General features: G+C 38.4%; 1 protein-coding gene across 2 annotated transcripts; it reads left to right on the forward strand.

Annotated features, from left to right (window-relative positions):
- Positions 1-631: 631 nt before the first annotated feature.
- LOC148779920 (polyubiquitin) lies at positions 632-4007 on the forward strand. Of its 2 annotated transcripts, none has more exons than XM_088852398.1 (2): positions 632-773; positions 2397-4007. In XM_088852398.1, the coding sequence occupies exon 2, from the start codon at positions 2397-2399 to the stop codon at positions 3768-3770; it is 1374 nt and encodes a 457-aa protein (XP_088708524.1). In that variant the 5' UTR covers positions 632-773; the 3' UTR covers positions 3771-4007. The 2 variants fall into 2 exon arrangements, with proteins under 2 accessions (XP_088708524.1, XP_088708523.1); XM_088852397.1 differs by having other exon boundaries at positions 632-745.
- Positions 4008-18147: the final 14140 nt, after the last annotated feature.

Here is an 18147-nt window from a genome sequence, read left to right on the forward strand (position 1 = left end):
TAATGTTTATAAATAGCCCTCGAATCAATCATCTCAACATCGAGATTTATGAATATGAAAAAAAAACTTTTGAATCTTGAAAATAGTGCATCTAGCAACACATTATCTAGACCGTCTATTTTCAAGATTTTCAAATATTTATAGATCTACTTGATTTTAACTATTTTAAAATTTAAATTTTTTTAATTAGGTATGAAAATAGATTTTAAGATAATACTAAATTTTTTTTCCAACAAATAACATTTTAAGGTGCGCCTTAATTGGATAGTTTAAGGTTGCAATCTTATAAGAACCGCACCTTTATTTATTTATAAATTTGGCGTAGAATATCTCTTGGCAAAGTGTTAAAATTCCAATATACTCGGTGTCAGTAATGCCGGCCGACCCTCAACAACTTCGTCATCATCGCAACGGCATCGTCAACTAACGGCGTCCAACTCAGGCCCGTGACATAACGGCGTTTCAATTAATGGAAAGGTTCCCGGCTCCAATACGACGCCCACTCCTCGGTTGGTAATGCTAGTCAGCTCATCACCTTTGCGTGGCGTAATGTGATTGTTATTCGATTTATTGGAGGCATTTTCGTCTGATGGCTGGGCTATAAAAGAGCCCCATCGGTGCCTTAAATTTCATTGCATACGTTTCTTTGTCTCTCTATATTTTCTCTCTAGAGGTTTCGTTTCTGGTGCGGGGTTCTTTTGTCTTTTGAAGGCGCGATCGATTTTGTTTCTCTCTCTATATCAAGGTTCAGATATTTATTATCTTGTTCTAAGGTTCTATTTTTTTGTAAGATTTGGTTTCGTTTTTGCCTAGTTTTCTAGGGTTTCGGTAGATGTATTCCGATCTTTATCTTTGTTCTCTTTTATATATATTTTTCTCTGCTTTAATCTGTTTTCTTATTAGTTTTCTGGGTTAAGGATCTTGTTTTCTTATTAGTTCGTTAAGGATCTTGTTTGATGTTGTTTGATGTCGTTGAGATGATTTATTTAGGTTAATAGCGTCATGGATTCTGGGAATTTCAATTGATGTATTTTCTTTTTCTCAGCTTTGATTTGGTTTGCTGTTAGATCTTTGGGTTAATGATCTTGAAGTTGGATGATTTGGTTTCCTGTTAGATCTTTGGGTTAATGATCTTGTAGTTGGATCTTGGTTGATTTCATTGATTTGTTGATCATTTATTTAAGTTAATAGCTTCATGGTTCCAATTGTATTTTGGGGAATTTATTATTTTGATTGATATAACTTCTCTTTTTTGTTTTTTGTTTTTTGTTTTTGTTTTTGTTTTTTGTTTGGCCGTGGTATGAGGTATTTGCTTGCTATACTTGTTGCATTACTAAATTATTATAACGAGGAATATTAATGGTTATATCTGACATTTATTAAGATAAGGGATGGTCTTACTGTTCGTGTACTTCATTTGTTGAATCTGTCATGATTTTCCGATCAAAGGAAGAAATATCTTTTGTTTATTTGGAATTTTTGGTGTTCTGCGGGGGATCTGTAATTGAATTAAATTTTTCTTCTGTTTAGATTATATATTTCTGTTCAGATCTAATACCTTTGACCAGTGCTTTTGGAATTGTGGTCTTTAATTTTATCCTTTTCAGTAATTTCAACTGATGCCATTATTTTATTTTCCTTCCTCTTCTATTCCTTTTTTTAATGAATGTGGTCCTTAGTGATCTCTTTGCATGATTATGAAGATTTGTTGCCTATAGATTTCATTTTCAAGGCTTTTAGAGTTTCTCTTGATAAACCTATTTTTTATGATGAATGTGGTCCTAAGCGATCTCTTTGCACGATTATAAAGATTGTTATCTATAGATTTAATTTTCAAGGTGGTTTACTTTTGTTTCAGTGATTCCAGGGGTTTCTACAGTGAGTAATTTATGGCCTAGTTTATCTTGACCTGCTTGTTTCGATGCTTGTTTTTGAAAGTTATTTTTATTTGATGAATTTGTCTTGCTATAATTTTCCTTACTTTCTCTACAAGATGTTTTAAGTAATTTAAATGATATATTTGGATCAGTAATGGTAGAAACTGTATCTTGTCTTTATATGTCAAACCTCTACACTTGTGAGTGATGGGTGGTCCTCTCTTAGTTTACCTAGGATGTTAGCAAAGACTTCTTTGTGGTTTTAGTTTTTAGTTTATATTCTACATGTCTGTATGCTATGTCCTTGCTTACTTGTTCTATTGCGTTATAATTCATTCTTGTCCTGTTGTAAACCCCTCAGATGTTTAGCCTTGTTTAATTTGTGGGTTGAACCCCTTAGATGTTTAGCCTTGTTTAATTTGTGGGTTGATTTTTGGAAGTTCCATATTTGTATGAACTTGCTTAATTCGTCATTTTGTGTTAGATTCTCATGGGCCCCTCTGTCTCTGCGACTTGCAGATGCAGATCTTTGTTAAGACCCTTACAGGCAAGACTATTACTCTTGAGGTTGAGAGCTCGGACACCATTGACAATGTTAAGGCTAAGATCCAAGATAAGGAGGGAATCCCCCCTGACCAGCAGCGCTTGATCTTTGCTGGAAAGCAGCTTGAGGATGGCCGTACATTGGCCGATTACAACATCCAAAAGGAGTCGACCCTTCACCTTGTCCTCCGATTGAGGGGAGGCATGCAGATCTTTGTAAAGACCCTCACCGGGAAGACTATCACCCTCGAGGTTGAGAGCTCAGACACCATTGACAATGTCAAGGCCAAGATCCAGGACAAGGAGGGAATCCCCCCTGACCAGCAGCGCTTGATCTTTGCTGGCAAGCAGCTCGAGGATGGCCGTACATTGGCCGATTACAACATCCAAAAGGAGTCAACCCTTCACCTTGTCCTCCGATTGAGGGGAGGCATGCAGATCTTTGTAAAGACCCTCACCGGCAAGACTATCACCCTCGAGGTTGAGAGCTCTGACACAATTGACAATGTCAAGGCCAAGATCCAGGACAAGGAGGGTATCCCTCCTGACCAGCAGCGCTTGATCTTTGCTGGCAAGCAGCTCGAGGATGGCCGCACCTTGGCCGATTACAACATCCAAAAGGAGTCGACCCTTCACCTTGTCCTCCGATTGAGGGGAGGCATGCAGATCTTTGTAAAGACCCTCACTGGCAAGACTATCACCCTTGAGGTTGAGAGCTCCGACACAATTGACAATGTTAAGGCCAAAATTCAGGACAAGGAGGGCATCCCCCCTGACCAGCAGAGGCTGATCTTTGCTGGTAAGCAGCTGGAGGATGGGCGTACGTTAGCTGACTACAACATCCAGAAGGAGTCGACTTTGCATCTTGTCCTTCGTTTGAGGGGAGGCATGCAAATCTTTGTTAAGACCCTCACTGGAAAGACCATCACCCTTGAGGTGGAGAGCTCGGATACCATTGACAATGTCAAGGCCAAGATCCAGGACAAGGAGGGGATCCCACCAGACCAGCAGAGGTTGATTTTTGCTGGTAAGCAGCTGGAGGATGGTCGAACCTTGGCCGACTACAACATTCAGAAGGAATCGACCCTTCACCTGGTGCTCCGTCTCCGTGGTGGGATGCAGATATTTGTGAAGACGCTCACTGGGAAGACCATCACCCTTGAGGTTGAAAGTTCTGATACGATTGATAATGTGAAGGCGAAGATTCAAGACAAGGAAGGCATCCCCCCCGACCAGCAAAGGCTCATCTTTGCAGGGAAGCAGCTCGAGGATGGTCGTACCCTTGCGGATTACAACATCCAGAAGGAGTCTACCCTCCACCTTGTGCTCCGTCTCCGTGGTGGGCTCTAGACCTTTGTTTTGCGTTGATATTGCAGGTGGTGGTCTGAATGGTTCTTCTTCAATAAATGATTTCTCTTTAGTTGCTGCAAGTAGGGTGTCTGCATCTTGGGCGAGTCATGGGCTCTGGTTAATTAATCAAGAACTATATTAGTTTTAAATATGGTAGATGTGAATGTCTGAGACTTCTTTGTGGTTACAGCTTGGTTTTTTTCTGTAAATAAACGATTTCCGCTGGTATTCGCTTCATGCCCATCTTTCATGTATGGTATGTGTTGTTAGTTCAGTGCTTGTGCATTCATAAGAAGTTTCCATCCAAACTTGGTATCAATTTTTTATTCCTTGTGCGCGTAAATTGTCTTCATATCTCACTCCTCCTTTTTAGCCCTTGGATGAGCTTCACATCCCTCTCTACGTTCTTGGATCGGCTTCGTACTTCTCATCCTCATTTGACAGAAGATTAACTTCACATTCTCTCTCTCCTCTCACATCTTTCGCATTATCCCACATTCTCTCCTGGTTTTAGTCCTTAGATGAGCTCAACCTATCGCTCTACAAATCTCTCTCCTTTTATAACTTGGATAAGTATTTCTCTCTACAATCTCTCTCCTTTTATAACTTGGATAAGTTTACATCTCTCTCCATGTAGTCCTAAATATCCTTTACCATTAATGGATGAACTTGCCTCTCTGCATGCCTCTGCCGACCTTGTGAGACGTTTTCTCTCCATTAGAGCCATTGAAATGGACAATACATGCTCTTCCCCTCCATTGGTCCCAATAAAAAGTTTAAAGCTCGCTCTCTCAATCTTCTATCTTCTACCCCCCGAGATGGACATCACACTCTCCCGGAGCCTCTATGCTGTGGGCGGGTGTTTTACCGATACCCCCTCCTTTCTTTCTCATCTTCTCTTCTCTTCTCTTCATGTCTGTCTCTCTCTCTATCTCTGCAACGCCGTTGTTGTAATGTAGCATATACCAGTATAACTTTGCTCCAAAAATGTAACACGAAGGGCAAAGTTCTTTGTTAAAATATTGAAGAAGTTTTAGGTAACTTGTGTTTAACAACTTGTATTTAAAGAAATATATTGTATTATTAGTATTTATTTAATCGTAAATATTTATTTGAATACTATTTAAATATTATTAAAACATTATTCATTAAATATTATTCATTAAATATTATTAAAGCATTTTTATATATAAAATGGTATATAGTACGTATTGTATTGTAAATATCTATCTTACCTTATTTTTAAGTTTTCTTTATCACCGGACCCAGCATAGATTATATTGCCTCCTACGCCCTTTCTCTCGAATCTTTGTGATTCTCCGGCTTCTATTTCCTTTTGTAAGTGTATTAAAATATTAAATCTCAATTCTACATAATATGAGATTTCTTGATATGTATGCCAACTACCAATTGAAACAAAACGTACTGGCCCTATTATTTCAGACCTTTTGAACTTTGCCAAGGCAGAGCTCCTTCACGGGAAGAGAGCTCCCCAAATCTTTCTCTGTAGATGCTATTTGAGGAGAATCACTTTGAGGAGAATCACTCAGATTTGAGGAGAATCACGGGGAGAGAATTTTTTTCTCTATACACTGCCAGATTTGAGGAGAATGAGAGAAAGAAAGGAGGAAGAGTGCAAGAAGGTGGTTTAGAAAGGAGGCATTTTCAAAATAAAGTTTGTAGGCATCTTATCTCTAAAAACTTTTCCCTCAAAACTTTTAGTATCATATTCTCAATTCTAACATTGTTTTTTTCTTACTTTTATGTTAGTCAAAAAGTCAATATATTTGAGGTTAAACTATCTTTATCCTGGCCCTTTGTCTCACCCTATCTTTTTTGTTATCACCCACCCCCTCTCTTTCTCACTACTAGCCCTCGTTCTCTCTCTACAAAAAAAATTGGGCTTAATTTGCCTTATCATTTTGAGCAGATCCAAAGATTCAAGAGTCTCTCTTTCTCTCTTGTAAAGGTTGTTGCTGTGAAATTGAGAGTTGTGAATTGTGTCAAGAGTCTCTCTGTCTTTCTCTCTCGTCAGGGTTGTTGCTCTGAAATTGAGAGTTGTGAATTGTGCCAACAAAACGAAAGGTTTGAATAGCATCAATGTTTCTTGAAGTCTCTTTTGTCTAGGTGCCTCTCGTAGAGGGAATAGGTGGTGGTAATGAGCAACGGGCGATGGGGGGAGAGGTAAAGAGAAAAAGAGGCAGGTAGAGAGAGAGAGAGGGTTGGTAGAGAAAGAGAGTCTGGGTAGAGTGGGAGGGTGGTAGCGAGAGAAAGAGAGAAGGATAGTTCAGTCCCAAATATCTTTTTTTGAAGGTGTTTTGACAGGTGAAAGCAAGAAAAACATAATATTAATATTGGGTTGAGAGTGTGATACTAAAAGTATTAGGCGTAGGATGCCTACAAAGTTCATTTTGCGTATTATAATTTTTTCTAAAAGATATAATAGATGGAATCTTTATGCTGTAAGATTTGTTTTGAAATCTTGGGTCTATTGAGAAATAAAACCTAAAAACAAATTTTATGGAGATATTTTCCCAATATTTATTATCTAAATAAAATATATATTATGTAAAATATATATTATTTGGTGGGAGAAAGCCGGTCCACAGGAGTGCATGACGGTGTGCTCTTGTTCACCATTTTTCACCAAACCGCCCCTCGAAGAGGTCCTCCCTTTCCTAGGGCACATATCTTAGAAGGTTGAATGAATATAAGACTAAAGGATAGATGGCCTTGCGGTTGGCATCGTCAGCAAGGGGAGCCACTAAATATTGTTCAAACCGGAAGTGTTTGATCACTCAAACCGAAATAGTCTAATCATGCACTATGGAGGTAGCTCTCAATGAAGCATTGTCCCCTTAAAACCGGATCTGATATAGGATAAATAGAGATTTGTAAATACGTAATTATCTTGAATAAATCAACCGTTTCTTTATTTTCTGATCACTTGGAAGGGACAAAAGAAACATCTTGTTGTTTCTTCAACAATTTTTGATCTCTAGTGGACCTTTCAGTCGCATTCGACCCATATGAAGTTTTGACCATCTGTTAGAGAAAAAAGAACGAATCGATCTTGTGGGATTCCCAATAAATTCTTCGATTTCTTTCGAAAACAAATGATTATTCATCAGCTTCTCAAATTCTGTGAATAGCCGGGACATTGAGAAATATCCAGGAATGCATTTCGAGAATCGATCTAATTCTATCTCTGTTCATTTTGTTTGAAGAAAGGAAGGATCCCAAATAATCGATCTTTCTTTTAGTTGCTCAATTTCTGTTTGATGTACCAATGTGTGATATTCCGAATCCTCATTACTAATGGAATTGAAATGATCTCTAAATTGATCAGAAAATCCTTTCAATTGGCTAGCATCCGTTACTTTAATGGAAATAGATTTTGTGGAATGGGATTGAATATTTGATGATACATTCTGTACCTTGCTAAATAACCTATCTTTGTTTACCAACCACATACTGCCTAACCAAATCAAATTCTCTCTCCATGCGTTCCTAAAAAAATCCGATTTGTGCTAATTCTTCCCCAAACTAACGAAGAGATCCTGATGGAATTGCCACATATGAAATTGAGTACAATTTTGCAAAGAAATATCCCACTTGTTTTTGTTTCATGAGAAGAGACGGGGAACATGCTCAATATCATTTGATTGAATAGTTGCCTCAGCTCCTTGTTGTTTGAAGAAACCCTCCACTTCAAGTGGTCTTCTTTCACGAAAAGAAGACATGAGATAACAAATCAAGTGTTTCACTAAGATTGAGAATAGTTGTCTTGAATTCAAGTTGATTATGTTTTGCTTCTTCCCCGAAGAAAGACGATTAAACAATTCCAAATCATGGTCATTGCAGATCGGATTGTCCGTATCTGTATAGAATACAAAATGAAACTCCAGATATTTGATATCTTTCTCTTTGAATGAGTTCTCAGTTCCAGCTACTGTTTCATTAGATATCTTACAACTAGAATCCCTCTTTTTTTAGATCCGGTTCCTCCACCACCGACCCAGTTAGATATAGGGATGATACACTTTTTAGTTATTAGCCAAGTACTCTCTTTCAGATCCATGAAACAACTCTCAGTGATCTTTTTCCCTTTTGGAAGATACTGGAGCGAAACAATCAACCTATTGATATTGGAAGACAAAAAAGATTCTTCCAATGTATCATTTTTGGGCCCAATGGAATTCATAGGTATAGGAAGAAGCCTCATCAAATAGGGATTTTTTCTTTCGACCATATTTCGATTGTTAATACTATATATAAAGACCGTTACTACAAGCAGTAAGTACTACACCTTTGATCGTGGAATATCGATTGCTTGTTGAACTCTGTGAATCACATGAAAGTAGGTTACTCCAAATTCGGGGGTCAAAGAGTTTCATAAAACGTTCTTGGTGGAAAAAAATGTGAGTAACATATCCGACTAAATCAAAATTTGTCAATGAATATAAGATATAGTGAGAATTCTTGATCTCTCTCAATTCGAAGATCCAAGATTTGAGTTGATATCCTTTCATTGATTCCTCCTAAAGATTTTATTTCAAGTGGAATTTACTTATTCGTGATGATACCGATGATGATCCATGTGAAATTAAGCATCCATGGCTGAATGGTTAAAGCGCCTAATTCATAATTGGCAAATTTGTAGGCTCAATTCCTGTTGGATGCGCGCCAATTGGAATGTTTAATAAGTTTATTGGATTTGGCTTTGTATCAATGGAATCTCATCATCCATACATAACAAATTGGTATGGTATATTCATACCATAACATATGAACAATAAGAACTAGAGTTTTTATCGATACTGGAACTCATAGGGAAGAAATGGATTTATGGATGGAATAAAATCGGCAGTATTTAAGTATTTGGTTATTGGGGAATAATCAATATACTTCTAATATTGAATCACGATCAACTAGGGCAGAAATAAAGCATTGGATCGAGATCAACTAGGGTAAAAATAAAGCATTGGATCGAGATCAACTAGGGTAGAAATAAAGCATTGGATCGACCTCTTTTTTATTGCTAGGGAAGAAATAAAGCATTAGATCAACTAGGGCAGAAATAATCAATGTTACTTTAGTGTCAAGGTAATTGCTATGAATAGTCATCAACTCCTGATCCAGGGAAAGGGTAGAATAATGAGACCTCTTATGGGACATAGAATGCATTACAGACGTATGATCATTACACTTTAACTGGGTTATTCCATTCCACTTCTTATAGAGAAAATGATGGACTTAAATCAAAATACTTAATAACACGGCAATACATTTATATAAAACTTCTACCTCGAGCACTCTCAATGGTGCCGTAGACAGTAAAGTGAAATCCAATCCACGAAAGAATTTGATCTATGGACAACATCGTTGTGGTAAAGGTCGTAATGGTAGAGAAATCATTACCGTAGGGCACTATGGGGATGGTGAGAAGAGATATATTTTACATCCCAGAGGGGCTATAATTGGAGATACCATTGTTTTTGCTACAGAAGTTCCTATATCAATCGGAAATGCCCTACCTTTGAGTGCGGTTTGAACCATTGATTTACGTAATTGGAAGTAAGCGATTAGGTTTATGAAAAAACCTAGAAATCAATCACTGATCCAATTTGAGTACCTCTACGGGATAAACCTCAACAGAAAACTGAAGGGTAACAGCAGTAGGTGATTGAATTCAGCGGTTCCTCATATCAAAATGATTGACTCTAGAGATATGGTAATATGAGGAAGATTAAATTGTTTGAAGCACGAACAGAATCGTAAGCACCCCTTGTTTCAAAGAGAGAGAGACGGGTTATTCACATTTCATTTGATGGTCAGAGGCAAATTGAAAGCTAAGTAATAGTAATTCTAAAGATCCCCATGGGGAAAAATGCAAATGTCTCCTATGTTACCCGTAATATGTGGAAGTGTCGACGTAATTTCATAGAGTCATTCGGTCTGAGTGCTATATGAAGAATATAAGCTAGATGACGAAATGGGGCGACCTAGGGTGTATAAAATCATAAGATGAGTGATTCGACAGATTTGGATTCTTATATATCTACTCATGTGGTACTTCATCATATGATTCATATAATATCCACCTGTCTGGATATCATCATATACATCCAAAAAGTCGTATGCTTTGGAAGAAGCTTGTATAGTTTGGGAAAGGATTTTTATTGATAAAAAAGAAGAATCTACTTCAACCGACATGCCCTTAGGCATGACTATACATAATATAGAAATAACACTTGGAAAGGGTGGACAATTAGCTAGAGCAGCAGGTGCTGCAGAGAAATTGATTGCAAAAGAGGGTAAATCAGCCACATTAATATTACCATCTAGGGAGGTTTGTTTGATATCTAAAAACTGCTCAGCAACAGTCGGACAAGTGGGCAATGTTAGGGTGAACCATAAAATTTTGGGTGTAGCCAGATCTAAATGTTGGCTCGATAAGCGTCATGTAGTAAGAGGAGTAGTAGTGAACCTGGTAGACCATCCCCATGGGGGTGGTGAAGGGAGGACCCCAATTGGTAGAACAAAACCCACAACTCGTTGGGGTCTATCCCGCGCTTGGAAGAAGAAGTAGGACAAAGAAGAAATATAATTATAGTTTCATTCTTCATTGTTGTAAATAGAACAAGTCGGGCGAACGACGGGGATTGAACCTGCGCATGGTGGATTCACAATCCACTGCCTTGATCCACTTGGCTACATCCGCCTATACCTTTCTATTTTCTATAAATCTCTAGGAAAAAGTAGAAAGCTAAAAAAATAACAAATTAAGTCTCTATTTATTCATCTTTTTATTATCTTATCTTAGAATAGAAATGAAGGAAAAATTCAAGGATTTCATGGAACGTACATTAATTATGGATTAGTACACCACGAAACGAAAAGAAAAAAAAAATGTTAATTATCATGAACGAACCATCCATATGATAAATGTTGAAGTAAAGCAAATAAATTCATTGGAATTAATAAATTCATTGGAATGAACAGAACGATAAAAAATGTCTAAGACATTTGGTATTGTTCCTTCAATGACTCGTATACACTAAGAACGAAGTATTATCCATTTGTAGATGGAGGTTCAACAACACCTAAGTCTAGAGGGAAATTTTGAGCATTACATTCATGGATAACTTCCATAGCAAGGTTAGCATGGTTGATTATATCAGCCCAAGTGTCGATGATATGACCTTGACTATCAACTACGGAGTGGTTGAAATTGAAACCATTTAGGTCGAAAGCCATAGTGCTAATACCCAAAGCAGTGAACCAAATACCTACTACGGGCGAAGCAGCTAGGAAAAAATGTAAGGAACGAGAATTGTTAAAACTAGCATAATAGAAAATCAATCGGCCAAAATAACCATGAGCAGCTACAATATTATAGGTTTCTTCCTCTTTATCGAATCTGTAACCTGCATTAGCAGACTCATTTTCAGTGGTTTCCCTGATCATAGAGGTTACCAAGGAACCATGTATAACACTGAATAGGCAGTCACCCAATACACCAGCTACGCCTAACATATGAAATGGGTGCATAAGGATGTTGTGCTCCGCCTGGATTATAATCATAAAGTTGAAAGTATCTGATATTCCTAGAAGCATACCATCTAAGAAACTTCCTTGACCAATAGGGTAGATAAAAAAAACAGCAGTAGCAGCTGTAACATGAGCTGAATATGCAACAACAATCCAAGGGCGTATACCCAGATGGAAACTAAGTTTCCACTCATGACCCAGGTAACAAGCTACACCAAGTAAGAAGTGTAGGATAATTAACTCATAAGGACCACCATTGTATAACCATTCATCAACGGATGTTGATTCCCATATTGGGTAAAAATGTAAACTTATAGCTGCAGAAGTTGGAATAATGGCACCCGAAATAATATTGTTTCCATAAAGTAGAGAATTAGAAACAGGTTCACGGATCCCATCAATATCTACTGGAGGAGCCACAATGAAGGCGATAATAAATACAAAAGTTGCCGTCAATAAGGTAGGGATCATCAAAACACCGAACCACCCAATGTAAAGACGGTTTTCGGTGCTAGTTATCCAATTGCAGAAGCGCCCCCATAAGCTTGTGCTTCCGTGTCTCTCTAAAATTGCAGTCATGGCAAGATCTTGGTTTATTCAATCATCAAGGACTCCCAAGCACACAAATTATCTAGAAATAGATAATTTAAGGCTTGTTATTCAATAGTATAACATGACCTATATGCTTGTGTCAACCAATACCGAAGATATACTAATATTGCTAGATATTTATCTTTAGCTAGTCTATATCTAATTAAGATATCTAGATTCTAGATCTAAACTAGATAGATCTATATGAATGATTCGTAAATGATAGAAGAGGTGAAAGACATATGACATATAAATTGAATTGAGAATTTATTCAATTCAATAACCAATAACAAAGAAAGAAAAAAACTTATTCTTTAATATTTTTCTTCCATATGGGAAGAATGGGTTGCTCGGGACTAGAACCCAGAACTAGTCAGTTGGAGTAGATAATCTCACTCTTGAATAAGAGAAAAGGATCTCTTCCTAGACGGTGCTTGCATTTTTCATTGCACACGGCTTTCCCTATGTATACATTTAAAAACTCGGTTCCCTAGAAAGAAATTAAAGAAACTTGAATCCTAAGTTGATTCAACTACTACTCCATTCCATAAGTAGAGCATTTCAATATTTCAATGAATTAGACTTGTTTATCTATATATTCTTATCTATATTATATATAGATAATAACCAATTATGAATATTTTATTATTGACATTTTACATGGTCCCACGATCAATCATCAATGTTTGGCCAGACTATGAATACGGGTAATATCCAAATATCAAATTCATCCACTATGGAAAGGGGTTTTTGGAAAAATCAAGGAAAGAATCTCTTGTTCTTCCGTAAGGAATTCTTCAAAGAATTCCGAACCTAATCTTTTCAAAATTGCGCATACCATGCTTTTATGTTTATGAGCGAAATTTCTAGCACACGAAAGTCGAAGTATATATTTTATTCAACACAAACTGTGTTTTTTGGAGGATCCACTATGATAATGAGAGAGATTTCTGCATATCTGCTCAAATTGATCGAGAATATCAGAATCTGACGAATCGGCCCAGATCGATTTACTAATAGCATGCCTTGATACATTACATAATTTACTTTTGCCAAGGATCCAATCAGAAAAATAGTTGGACTATTGCATCGAATCTCTTGATAACAACATTTATCATAAATGAGTTCTCTAGCATTTCACTCTTTACCATCGAGGGATTTAAACGTAGATTTGAAAGATAGCTCAGGAAATAGAAGGAATGATTGGATAATTCGTTTATGTGGATTATGCTAGGTTGAGACCAGAAGTAAAAATAGAATTGCTAGAAATTGACAAGGTGAGATTTCCATTTCTTCATCAGAGCATAAGGCCCTGGAAGGAGGCCTTCTTTGCCCTCCACCTAAGCTGTGCAGGAAAGGCCCAAAGCCAATCCCAGGGAACATTAAAGCTTAATAGGGTCTTTCTGTCCAGGTGCAGGTATTCACAGATATGTCTATTTCACCAAGCCTCTCTCTTAGACAATGCCCAAATCGTTATGCCTTTCATGCAGGTCGGACTTATCTGATAAGGAATTTTGCTACCCTAGGACCATTACAGTTATGACAGCTGTTCAGTGGTGCTTCAGTCTCCGACTCCCTTATCATCAGGTCACCGACTTCCTTGACCTTTCGATACTAGGCAGGCGTTAGCCCCATACATGGTCTTATGACTTTGCAGAGACCTATGTTTTTGGTAAACAGTCGCCCGGGCCTGGTCACCGCGACCCCCTTTGTGAGGAAGCACCCCTTCTCCCGAAGTTACGGGGCTATTTTGCCGAGTTCCTTAGAGAGAGTTGTCTTGTGCCCCTAGGTATTATCTACCAACCCACCTGTGTTCGAGTTTTTCCTAGGAGTATGGCATGGGTTACTTAAGCACCGTGGCGCCTGGTACTTGGACATTGGCTCGTGGCATTTCCTCTAGGCCTTCTTACCTTGAGAAAAAAAGAAAGGTTACCTTGTTTCCTTGAATCGATAAACCACCTTTCGGCTAACCTAGCCTCCTCCGTCCCTCGAGACCAACAAGGGTTAGTATAAGAATATTCACTTGTTGTCCATCGACTACACCTTTCGGCCTGATCTTAAGCCCTATGCATGCTATCCCGATTCAATTATTGCTTCCTACATCTGATCCATGAATTGTCATACACCTCATCAATCAGATGAAATCATGGGGAGAGAGGAAAAAAGGAGGAAGAGAGAAAGAAGATGGTCTAGAAAGGCTGGTAGTTTCAAAATGAAGTTTGTAGACATCCTATCCCTCAAAACTTTTAGTATCACACTCTCAACTCCCCATGAAAATCCCACGGAAATTCCTCATTCTTATCCATAACTCCCTAATAATTGGCGACATCATCAATCTGCATCTTGATGTTGGTATAAGCCAGAGGCCTGGCATCAATGGTAGTAATCAGGTTTTGAACCACAACACGAACAATTGCCACGTACTTGAAAGCCCATGTCTGTCAGGAAAGAAAAATATGAAGGGCTAGAAATAATAATCGGGTTTCGAACCACAACACCAACAATTGCCCCATGTTCGAAAGCCCACGTCTATCAAGAAAGAAAAATATGAAGGGTTAGAAATAGTAATCGGGTTTCGAACCACAACACGAACAATTGCCACATGTTCGAAAGCCCATGTCTGTCAAGAAAGAAAAATATGATGGGTCAGAAATAAAAATAAACAAAGGAAATAACTCTCAATAATGAAAAATAAGGGGAATAAAGAAAAACAAAATAAAGAAGAAAAGGTTACTTGTAACATGACCATGCTTTTTTCTAGAATCCCATGGCCATTGACCACCTGAACAAAGAGCGCCTGCTAGATAGCCGCATGCACATCATGAACAATATAAATGCCCGAGTTTTGCCACTAGCTTGAAACTAAAAGAAGCAAGGAGCTTTGCTACATCCTAGATCCAGTAGGTTGAAGGACCAAGCCTACTCGGCAGAGAACAAAGATATGGTGCTGCTCCTCATGAGAAGAGCGGTTTCCTCTAGCAACCAATTACTCCATATTTATCCAATCTCATGAACGGGTGAAGGCAGCCCTTAGGAATTTCTGTATGATTGAGTGGTTATTTGCACTAAATGGATTGGCATGTAACTCCTGCTAAGACTAGCCTATAAATCCTAGCTACTTCTAAGTTCAAAGTTGCTTCCCCTGTTGGGAAGAAAAAGAAATTGGTTTGGTAATTAAATCTTTAGATTAGTGCCTCAATCAATGGAAAGTTAATGAGTTGTGGCGATGATAAAAGTACCTCGAAGAGAGTAAATTATGAGGAAAATCCTAAGATCTTGCTATGGTGTTGTAGATTGTAGAAAGATTGAAACCATGGGGCAAGAATAGGGTACTCTTCCTCTCTAATGGGTTCTCTTCTTAAAATACCATGAGAGATATGAATTGAAAGAGAACGGGGAAAACGTCGAAGCTGATGGAAGGGAATTGAAGATTCTTGTCATGCTTTCTCCTAGTTGGATAGTAGTTGAATAGAGGAATATCTTTCTTAGGTGCCATGGAAACCAAGAAAGATGAGAAACTCTGTTGAAATTTTGAAAAGAGAACAAAAGAGTTGCTGGAAAATTGAAAGAGAGAGAATTTAGAGAGAAAAAGTCTAGAGAAGAATGAGTTTAAAGGCTAAAATATGAATGAAATTCATCTGAAGGCTAGAGTATTTATACACCCTCAATAGTTCCAAGTTTGTGTCAAAGTAGGACTCCAAAAGGACTCAAATTTCACATGTTTCTGATATCAAGCACTTGCCAACAATGTGGCATGTCACGCGTAGTCTGGGTCGGGCTCGAAGTCCACATGCAAGCCAGTTCTAAAATATCTAATCCTGTACGACATAAAAAGGTTGGGAAGATCAATCAAATCTAGTAAAAAATATCCAACTTGTGCGACATAAAAGATTTAAGACATGAAGATGTCTAACCCGTATGATTGAAAAAGACTCGAAACCTAACTATCTTAGTTTCAAGTCAAACCCATGTGACGTAAAACAGTCGAGGCAGATACCTAAGATCTGTCCATTGATGCATGATGTAAAATGACATAGAGGGCTCCATGCAACTTAAATGACTAACCAATGCAAATCTGTTCAAATTTTTTTTTCCCTATTTTCAAAATTTTCCCCTCTATGTTTGTGAGTTTTTTCAAAGATTTAATTTCTTTAGTTCAAATAGTAGCACGAAACCCTACATCTGTTTCAAAATTTCCTACTTATTTTCAAAATTTTCTTTAATGTTCTAAAAAATGAAGAACTTCAAAAGGGCTAAGACATGATGTTTCTGTTGTCACGAGATCCTAAGAATTTAGAATCAAAGGAAAATAGAAATTCAACTAGTCAAAAATTCATCATCATCATTTCCTCTCAATTTAAAATCCCCTTCAATTAAAAAAACAGGCTCAAAATAAAAGGTCTAATGCCGCCTCCCAGGTAGAATTGGGGTGACCTCCGCAATGAGAAGTCACCGGCTCAAAGATAGCACAGTTCCTGTTGACTGTTACTTCGAATCCCAATTGTCGGATACCTCTTAATATCACTGCCTTAAAGATAGTGCAGTGCCAATTCATTGTTTTACAGATTAAAAATATCCATCAGTGTACCACCTTCCCAAAAGGTTCTGATAATTCAAAAGGATGACCCCTCATTTTTTTAAGTCATGTTTCGGTATCTACTTCCTTTGTATCCACCCAGTGTCCTAGGAGAATGTCAAAGAGGGGAAATTATTGACACCCTAGAAATTATGGCTAAGGGAATTCCTAGAAACCCTAATTCTGAGTTTGAAGGACTATAATAACCCTAGTGAACCATAGGGAACCCAAACTCAGTAGAATTGTCCCAAAACTACCTGAAACTAGTTCGAATCTATTGTAACAACTGAGGGTCTTTGGTGGTCATGATCCCAGTGTTGTAGGAGTTTCATTTTGGCTCTGGGTTCGACTAGTGGGTGCCTTTAGTGGGCGTTTTGTCCCAATCTAGTTGCTTTTATTTGTAACAGCTGAGCGTCTTTGGTGGACCTGATCCCAATATTGTAGGAATTTCATTTTGGCTTTGGAGCCGACTAGTGGGTGCCCTTCCTGGGCATTTGTCCCAATCTAGTTCTTTTTATTTATAACAACTGAGGATCCTTGACGGACGTGATCTCAGTGTTGTAGGAACTTCATTTTGGCTCTAGGGTCGGCTAGTAGGTGCCCTTGGTGGGCGTTTTGTCCCAATCTAGTTGCTGGGGAAGGGCTGGTCTGAATTGCACCCAGTACTATGCCTACCCAAAATTTTCCCAACAAGTTAGAAGGCATGGTGGGATAGGGAGGCCAGCGCTGGTTGGAAGAGCCAACGCCGGGTCAGTTGGAGAAGAGGCTAGCGCATGTTGGAAGAGCCAGTGCCAGTTGGAAGAGCTAGCACAAGGTGGATTTGTGTGAAGATGCCAACGCCGGGTGAGTTGGAGAAGAGGCCAGCGTCGGTTGGAAGAGTCAGAGCCGGGTGGATTGGAGAAGAGGCCAGCGCCAGTTGGAAGAGCCAGCGTCGGGTGGATTTGTGTGCAGCGCCGGCTGTCTCTGACTTGCATGAGTTGTGTATGCCAACCTGTTATATGCATGCTGATTGAGTGCCACATGTCCATATTTTACAGTATTTTGGTGACACTTGGCCAACCACCTCAACCCAAGAGTACTTAAGCCCCCTTCCTCACCCATGCCACTCATTCTTTCTTCATTTCTCTCCCTCTAAGACACAAGGTAGGCATGAGTGACTGTTGGTGGGCAGCCACTGTTGGGCGGGTGAGAGTTGTAAGGAGAGGAGTGGAGAAGACACCATTGTTGTTTATGTAAGTGGATCCATCACCATTGCATGATAGTCGTAAGAATGCATGGAATTTATGCATGTAAAATGAGAATGAAAGTGTATGTGATGTAAGAAAAATCCTTACACCTTTTTATTTAGAAATTGGGGCTATTGTTCTATGATAATGGTGAATGTCAAGAATGAATGCATGATTCTTAGATTATGTATGAAATACATGCTATGCATGTTTATGTGTGTGTTCACATTGTGAGAGAATGGTTGTTATCATGTGCCTCACCATGAAATGAAGATCATGGAATGTAGGCTTGAGACATATTGTATGTCACTACTAACTCCAGAAGTTTACATGTACTTGTAGGAGGCTTTTGAATAGCCAAATGGGGTCTGATAGGCACCTACTAATACTGGGGTTTTGAGACTTGAACTACCAACTCAGCAATTCCTTG

This window comes from Amborella trichopoda, chromosome 11 (assembly GCF_054954075.1).
Source record: "Amborella trichopoda isolate Santa Cruz 75 chromosome 11, AtrichopodaSantaCruz75HAP2 v2.0, whole genome shotgun sequence".
Classification (NCBI taxonomy): Eukaryota; Viridiplantae; Streptophyta; class Magnoliopsida; order Amborellales; family Amborellaceae; genus Amborella; species Amborella trichopoda.